The sequence below is a fragment of the Medicago sativa genome, chromosome 4, assembly GCF_051527215.1.
Source record: "Medicago sativa cultivar Bolivia chromosome 4, Bolivia_mono, whole genome shotgun sequence".
NCBI lineage: Eukaryota > Viridiplantae > Streptophyta > Magnoliopsida > Fabales > Fabaceae > Medicago > Medicago sativa.
Genome location: NC_140752.1, coordinates 58687968 through 58697222, shown reverse-complemented (window position 1 = coordinate 58697222; position 9255 = coordinate 58687968). Strand labels below are relative to the sequence as shown.

General features: G+C 36.5%; 2 protein-coding genes across 2 annotated transcripts; one reads left to right on the top strand and one right to left on the bottom strand.

Moving 5' to 3' along the window:
• LOC146930241 (uncharacterized) lies at positions 1-3451 on the bottom strand. Its single transcript, XM_085707518.1, has 5 exons — positions 2171-3451; positions 1947-2045; positions 855-1271; positions 622-809; positions 1-516 (listed from the first exon to the last, which is right to left on the bottom strand). The coding sequence occupies exons 1-5, from the start codon at positions 3063-3065 to the stop codon at positions 1-3; spliced, it is 2115 nt and encodes a 704-aa protein (XP_085563644.1). The 5' UTR covers positions 3066-3451.
• Positions 3452-3935: 484 nt separating this feature from the next.
• LOC146930240 (uncharacterized) lies at positions 3936-8971 on the top strand. The gene is made up of 4 exons (XM_085701834.1): positions 3936-4285; positions 5419-6396; positions 7720-7767; positions 8008-8971. Exons 1-4 carry the CDS (start codon positions 4100-4102, stop codon positions 8425-8427), a joined length of 1632 nt encoding a protein of 543 aa, XP_085557960.1. The 5' UTR covers positions 3936-4099; the 3' UTR covers positions 8428-8971.
• The last annotated feature ends 284 nt before the right edge of the window (positions 8972-9255 follow it).

Sequence of the window (9255 nt, the reverse complement as noted above, 5' to 3'; positions counted from 1 at the left end):
TCAATTACGAAACATTCCAAACTTTGTCCATATGTGCTTCACTAGATCTGCTTGCGATGCGTGATGAACATTTGGATCACGCAACTCGGATCTAGCACGCACATGATTTGCAAAAGTGGGTAACACCTCGGTCGAGTATGGTTGCGGTGTACTAGATCCACTTCCTTCAGATTGCTCAAAATCGGTCCAACGTTGAGCATATGTATCTCGTTCATCCTTAACAATCATATTATGTAATATGATGCATGACCTCATGATGATACCCAAATCGGCTATGTCCCACAAGCAAGCTGGTTCACGGATGATTTTAAATCGAGCTTGAAGCACTCCAAAAGCACGTTCGATGTCCTTCCGACATCCCTCTTGATGTTTTGCAAATAACTTATCGGGTTCACTTTGAGGAAGTCTAATTGATTTGACGAAAGTTGGATAAGAAGGGTAGATACCATCAGCTAGATAGTATGTCATATTATAGGGACGTTGATTCACAAAGAAATTCACCCTTGGAGTCTTTCTCTGTTTCACATCATCAAACACTGGTGACCGGTCTAGAACGTTTATATTGTTCAACGTTCCCGGACATCCAAAAAAGGCATGCCAGATCCATAGATCATGAGATGCAACTGCTTCAAGAATAACTGTGGTGGTTCCCTTATCCCTCCTGATAAATTGACCTTCCCATGCTTTAGGACAATTTTTCCACTCCCAGTGCATACAGTCAATACTCCCGATCATCCCTGGGAACCCCCGCATTTCACTAACATGTAGTATTCTTTGCAGGTCATCTTGGGTTGGTGCTCTCAAGTACACTTGCTCATACAGTCGTATGATTCCTTTGCTGAATCTAAATAAGCACTCCAATGCTGTACTACTTCCTATTTTGATGTATTCATCGACCGCATCTGCTGCCACACCATATGCTAACATTCGCATTGCTGTGGTACATTTTGCTAATGGTGATATACCTTCTTTGTTGGTGGCATCAACTCGCTGGGTGAAGTAGTTATCACTACTTGAAAGGTCTCCAACGATTCGAAGGAAAACGTGTTTTTGCATCCGGAACCGACGACGAAACATTGCATCGTCATATGTAGGCTCACTGGCAAAGTAGTCGTCAATGAGTCTTTGGTTAGCTGTTGCATGATCTCTATTTAAATATTTTCTTGTACGAGATCCACTACCTGATCCACTACCTTCCTCTTGTTTTTTTCGACGCTGAATAAATCGGTTGACGATATAAGTGTCTTCAGCATCACGTTTTTGGAAGTAGGCTTCCATATCAAAACCAAAAGGATCCATTGATAGTTTTTAGTGATATTGGAAGTAGATATGAATGCAATTTGAGATATTGGAAGTAGATCTGAATGCAATTTGTGATATTGGTAGTAGATATGAATGAGATTTGTGATATTAGAAGTAGGTATGAGTCTCTATATATAAGATAGTGGAGATAGTGGAGATAATGGAGATAGTGGAGATACTGATAGTGGAGATAGTGGAGATGGTGGAGATAGTGGAGATAATAGTTAAAGTCAGTGATGGTTTATTTAAAGCAACACTAACAAATAGTGGAGATGGTGGAGATAATTATTAATGGCAAATAGTATGTGAATTATTAAAGCAAATAAGTCACGGGGGACTAGACAACACTGACAATTAAAGTCACGTATAAGTCACGGGGCAAATAGTATGCATAATTATTAATGGCAAATAGTGAGGAAGACCATAGAATGGGCACACAGTTAGTAATGGGCAAATAGTATGCATAATTATTAAAGCAAATAGTTTGTGAAATAAGTCACGGGGGACTAGACAACACTAGGGACTATCACTGAGGACTAGACAACACTGACAATTATTAAAGTAAACATTGGGGATTAGACAACAGTGACAATTTTGACCGAATACAAACAAATATTAGTGAAATTAATTTCCAAACAGCTCACGCTCCAAGTTTTCCAACAGATCTTTTTTCCTGTCATCGAGATGCTCTTGGGAACTTAACTTTATGTACATGTCCATTTTCTTCAATCTGTTTTTCTCTTGTTGCACTGCGGTGTACTTTTCCATTTTTTCGGTGTACTCTTTAAAGTGTTCCATCTCTTGCACCTTCATTTCTTTGAATTGAACCCACTCCTTTTCCACCTCCTTCAAGCCAGCGTCCTTGCTTTTCTTTTTTCCTTTTTTTTAGCTGCCTCCCTACCCATTGGACGAGCACTAGATCCTACAGAGTCCTCGTGAGATCTCTTAGATCCACTACTTCCTGAGCCAACATTTCCTCCCACTTGACTGCCATAACGAGGTTGATCACGGAGAGCGCGCCATTCTTCCTTTAAAGTAAATTGAACATTCTTCCCACCTACATATATTTCTTGGGCTTTTTCCAACACATCATCTTCCGACCAACCGCTTGCTTGCTGACGCTTAGCGGTATCATAAGCACCAACCCATTTATTTATTAATTTGCTCATATAATTAAAACGGTTTCGGCATGCAATGACATCGCGCGGAGAATCAAATGAGCCATGGTCATTACAATACTCAACAATTTTACCCCAATATGATTCACTTGTCTGGTTTCTCCCGACAACACTGCATGTTCCATATTTTATCCACCCACTAATTAACACCAAATTTTGTTCAGTGTTCCATGCTGGTTGCTGGTTTTTCTTGCTCTTAGGAGTTGTATCCTCTGGAGTGACTTCATTAGCTCTTGTCATTCCACCACGATTTATTTGTGATGAAAATTCAGGATATTCACCAACACTTTGAAAATTTTCATTCATCATTGGCATATAACCGTTAAATGGGGGTGTTTGAGATGAATATCCCATCATAGATCTAGAATATGGATGAAAGTTGTTTGGAACAGAGGATGAGTGATTGAAATTTGAGGCATAACCAAAATTAGGCATGTTTTGAGGATTTTGGTTGGGAAATTGATTTGGGTTTTGAGGATGTTTGTTGGGAAATTGATTTGGGTGTTGATAATTGTTGGGATTTTGGTAGCTAAATGGGTAATTAGAAGAATTTTGGGTGTTGAATTGATTGTTGTTGGGATCCATTTCACTAATCAAAGACTAAAACTTCAAAAGAAAGGCTAATAATAAGATTAAGAGAGTGAAAAACTTGATTTTTTTTTCTGTGTCCAAATCAAATGATCCAAGTCTCTATTTATAGAGAAAAAAAAATTACGAATTTTGGTAAAAAAAAAAATAAAAAAATTATTTGCAATGAAATAATTGAGTCCAAATTATTAAGAAGATAAAAATCCAAGCAGCCAACCATATTGCACCACGTGTCACAGCCTTACCCCAAATCTTCTTCTCTCTCCGCGTATCAACTGCTGTCACGCGCCCTGTCTGGCCGTGTGCTACACGCGCTAGCGTGGTCCAACAGAAAAGCGCCACGTGGCCTGGCCGGTGCAGATTAAACAAGGTTGAATGCTTTCATCACTTCCCTCCTCCATCTCATCTTCAATACCCTCTCCTCCAATCATTCAACAAGGTTAAACAACCTTTCAATAACCCCATTGGACTTGGTCTAAGCTGAACGTCATGATCGAGGTTCAAACCTCAACTATTCCATTTGTATGTGTGAATTTAAATGTTTATTTGCCATTTCGTATATCTAAACAAAAATCAAACAACTTTAAATCTAAATCAACATCCTAACATTCATTTAGATCCAACGACTCTCCTATAACTATGACCATCCAATAGTAAAAGATACAATCATGAAAGATGATTCATTTGATAAGGAATTGACTTATACACAAGATCGTAAGTTCAACTTATGCTATTGTTGATGTAAGGACCCTCTCAAGCTCTATTCATCAAAATGTTCTTTAATTAAAAAAAAAAAAGAAAAGAGAATACAAGCATTAAAAAGAATTAAAATACAATAAATATGTTTCCAAAATTGTAATAAGAACTGTCCCTTTCTCTCACATTCATATTTCGCATTTTCCCGGCAACACTATCAAAACCCTAATCCCCAAAATTTCCCTTTTCAATTAGGGTTTACACTTTTCTCAATCAGATTCATTTTCACTCACTTCAACAATTGGATCCAAAATCTCAGATTCATTTTGAAGTGAATGGAGAGAAAAGGAATCAACAATGATTACAGTTCAGAAGATGAAGGTACTGAACACTATAGGCGTGGTGGGTACCATGCTGTGAAACTTGGTGATGCTTTCAACAATGGCTGCTATGTTGTTCAATCTAAGCTTGGTTGGGGTCATTTTTCTACTGTTTGGCTTGCTTGGGATACTCTCAAATCGGTGGGTGTTTCCTTTTTAACAACTTCATTGTTTTCTTACCTTTTTTTTTGTTGTTTTTGTTTTTGGAATTTGTTGTTTGATGTGTTCGTCCTTGATATCGGGTATCATTAGAGTTTTCCGTAGTAATTATGAAATTACACTTTGATTTTGATGTAGAAATAGTAATCAATGTGGGTTGGGTACCAGTGGCGTATTCAGGACCCTGATCTAGGGGTTCAAACTTTTGAGTTATAGGGCTAGTGGTGTAAAAAGATTTTTTTAGGGGTTCAAAATGCAAAATATATAGGGTTATATTTGCATTGCTTTTTAAAGTTTAGGGGGTTCAATTGATCTACCTCAAATGAGCTAGATTCTTCCATGCCCACAACGTGACGAAACAAGGTTTGAATCTTGGCTGGGAAAGTTACCCACATTTGTATCTAACATGGGATTATTTTCGGTTGAAGAAACCTACGGAAAACAAAAAAAAAAACTAGGAAATTGTAATAACCTTGAAAATAGGAAGTAAAATGGTGAAAATGTTATGTTTTTGTTAATATTACCAAAAATATAGAACACATTACCTACATATCCATATGCAGTTGCATATTTTTTTTGGTAATGATGCACACTTGATATCACATTAGTATCAACATTCGATACTAGTGAAATCATATAAGAGTCTGTATTTTGGTCCTGGAAATTTGTAAAAGTTGAGCAATGTAGTCCCTCAAACATATGAAATAGCAAATTAGTCCCTTTTCATTGAAGAACGTCAATCAATTTTGTCCCTGCATCAAAATATTTCTTTAGTAAATATGCATCAAAATTCAAAAGACTGACAAGTTGACTTGAATATTCTCTTGCTGAATTAAGACAAGCATACAACCTTTACAATTGTTTTGCTTATTTTCGAAAAAAAGACTAAATTGACCGATGTTTGATTTTAGGGACTAAATTGCTATTTTGCAAATTTGAGGGACGAAATTGACCGACCCTGACAATTTGAAGGACTAGAATGTTGATTCACTCAACATAGAACAAACTTCCTAACTCGTGTTTGATGAAGATCTGATAACAAATTACATTACCCTTACCTGATATTTTTGGATTTCTGAACTCTGTTAATGATTTGGAAAGTTTTTTGTTTGTAGCGTTATGTGGCCCTTAAAATTCAAAAGAGCGCGCAACACTACACTGAAGCTGCAATGGATGAAATAAAGATTCTCAAACAAATTGAAGAGGGAGACCCTGATGACAAAAAATGTGTTGTGAAGCTTTTGGATCACTTTAAGCATTCAGGGCCTAATGGCGTGCATGTGTGTATGGTTTTTGAATTCCTTGGTGATAATCTTCTCACCCTTATCAAATATAGTGACTATCGTGGAGTTCCTCTCTCGATGGTTAAAGAGATATGTTTTCATGTTCTAGTGGGCTTGGATTACTTGCACCGTGAGCTATCTGTCATACACACTGATTTGAAGCCTGAGAATGTGTTACTTCATTCACTGATTGATCCGTCAAAGGATCCAAGGAAATCAGGTGCTCCACTTATCCTTCCAAACACGAAGAATGAGGCAGTGTCTAATAATGACATTATCCAAAACAGTAAAATTGGGAATGGAGATCCGACGAAGAACCAGGAGAAGAAAATGAAGGAAAAGGGTAAGAGGGTGGCTCAAGGTTGTGTTGAGACGGAAAGTCCAGAGGAATCTGGGGAGGATTGTAAAGAACCCGAGCAGGATAATTGTAACAATGTGAAATCTGGTGTAGAATCTGTTGAAAACAAACCCAATAGCGCTTCGAGTAAAGGTGAATCAACACAGACTATTGAAAAGGACCTTGCACCAGGAAACGACAGTCATAAGAAAAGTAGCCGTTCCATGAGAAAGAAGCTGCTGGCAGCTGTTGATCTTAAGTGCAAGCTGGTTGATTTTGGTAATGCTTGTTGGACATATAAACAGTTCACAAATGATATTCAAACAAGGCAATATAGGTGTCCTGAGGTTCTTCTTGGTTCTAAATACTCAACTCCAGCAGATATGTGGTCCTTTGCTTGCATCTGCTTTGAGCTTGCTACTGGTGATGTTCTTTTTGATCCTCATAGTGGTGACAACTATGATAGGGATGAGGCAAGTTCCCCTGTTTCGTACTAAGAAACTACTGTTTTGCTTTTATTTTGTGCTATTATCATTTGATGTTGGTAATTTAATTGTGATAATCTTTATTAGTCTTTGAAAACTGATTTGCTACTGAGTGTTTTCTGAACAGAGTGGAAGCTCTTTTGTCCTTAAATTTTTGGTTGGTTATTATACAACTTATTGTTCAACCTTTTCATGCTTTTACAATCATTTACTACCTTTAACGATTTTCTGTTCAAAACCGTGAAAAAAGTGTATGCTGCTGGTAGTCGATCAAAGTTGGCTGCTGCTGGTATGGTCTCTACAACTCCCAGCAGTGCCGCTGCTCAATCGAGTCAAACATCCAACCAGCAGCATACAACTTTTTTATGGTTTTGGGCCGAAAATCCAAAGGTTCAACCTTGTTGTCATTTAAAAAAATAAATGACCTTGTTCATCTAAAATAAAGATAAAGGATCTGTTTGAAACTTTTAATTAAGTTAAAGGCCCCCTGGTACAGTTTTGCATATATTTAATTATCTACCGACTTTACTAAATTACTTTCTGAAAGAAAAAGTTAAATGCTACATTTTGGAAATAATTTTATGCCAAGAGAAAGCTGGGTGAGATATAGTTCTTCTATCTTGATAGAGCTGTAAATTATAATGCCGAAAGCTTTGCTTAAGCTATAGAATTATAATTTATAGTTTGACAATGTGAGATACTATTATGGGGTTCTAAGGCTTAGTAAAATAATACAAAGGATTTGTCTAGGATAGTTCAAAAACATTTTCCCCCTAAACATACTATTTTCTCTTTGATGTCTAGACCAATAATATTATCATGCTTGTCTCTTGATTCTCATTTATATATGCACTCTTTATAATTTTCCTTTGTGCTTCACATTTGGAACTGGAAAATATAATGTGGCTAAAACATGACCTGTTTGTTTCAACAGGAATTTGCAATCTTCAATTTTGAATATGTTTTGCTGTTACCCTATTGTTGATCTTAGAATTGAGGCTTCACTATGATTCTTTGTTGCTAATTAATGAAAATTTTGAATAAATAATTGGTAAAATAGTTAAAATCACCGAGACTTGAAGCCCATATGATATAAAGTTTATATTTTGTCCTCTTACGATTTACATAAATTGTCGACATTGATTTTAATGATAAACCTAGAAGATTTGACTCAACATAAATTAAAGAGATAGATATGGGTCAAAGCTTCCCATTCTTGTGGAATATGCTTTAAAATTTGAAAAGAATGCCTTGGCTTCCTGAATTTAGCTTAATAAGTGGATTTTTAAATGATATTTATTTGTTTTACAGGATCATCTGGCATTGATGATGGAACTTCTTGGAAAGATGCCTAGCAAGGTAGGAAACTTATCTGCTCTGGTGGAAATTATGAAGTTACATGTCATCGATTTTACATGTTTTCATGTTCAATAAACACTATTCATTTTTATTTTATTTTATGATAATTGTGTACTCAATTTGTCTCTTAATGAGTTTTTTTTTTTGCTTAAAAAAAACAAAACAATAGGGTATAAAATACTGCATTTCATTCTGAAAATTGGATGTCAACTGCAAAATTTAATCAAATATTTCCTGCAGATTGCACTTGGTGGCCGCTATTCCCGAGATTTTTTCAATAGACATGGTGACTTGAGGCACATCCGTGAGTTGCGATTCTGGCCGAAAAAAAAGATTCTGATGGAGAAGTATAGTTTCAGTGAACAAGATGCAAATGACATGGCTGACTTCCTTCTTCCAATACTTGATTTTGACCCTGAAAAGAGGCCAACAGCTGCTCAGTGCCTTACCCATCCATGGATAAGTGCAGGTCCTCGAACTCTTGAGCCCTCACTGACTAGTACACAACCTGATGCAATCAATGAGCATTCATTTGAAAAGAGAAGGAAGGACAAGGAAAAGGCCGAGCAGGAGTTGGTGGAAGTTGGTGTGAGGAATATATCTATTAATGGATCTCCTATGTCACTCAAAAACTCCCGACCCGTAAAGTCATCAACATAGATGCAAATTTGTTTGTCGTCAACTTCTAAAGCCATTAGTGAAGAATATCCAACCTGTTTTTGTTTTGCTTTTTTTGCATGGACACATCTTGTTGGTCCTTGGAACTTGAATTCTATGGAAGAGTAGTGCTAACAACACACTCTTTTATTGGTTGAAATTCAAATGAATTCCACTAAATCACATGGGCCCTACAAGAATTTCAACCAACAAAAGAGTGTGAATTGAAAATAGTTTGCTGGAGAGTGAGTTGCTAGCATGATTTTCTGTGTATTACAGACTTGTCATCGAACTTGTGATTTGGGAAGCCCTTCTTTCACCATAAACTAGTATTACATGGGTTGCTTCAAATCTAATTTATCAGTGCTATTTATAAACTGATGTTTTGCGATTGTTTGCAACTTCTAGACTGCGTTTTTGTCTCCCCGTAATAGTATTTTAGGGGTTTGATTTGTACATTTTGAATCAGTCAATTCTCTGCATCTTACTTTGTGGCTGTGGACTTCACTCTTTTTTAATGAGTTTATGGTGCATTTAACTTTGGTTAGTGTTCATTGTATATATAAACGTTGACATGTTGTATATTTTTCTGGATTTGAATTCCTGCTTCTGTCAATGTAGCAAAAATTGAGAAAAATAAGAGTTTGGTTATGCCAAACAATATCCAGTGTTTGTTTTCATGTTTGGAACTCTCAATCATGGATTCACCTCATTGATCCAAATACTATTTTTTTCTCTCGTTTAGATACATGGATAATTGAATATAAAGTGTCACATATGCTGACAACTGTTCAGAAAGAAGATTTGGAAATAAGACAGTCACAGGTGAGG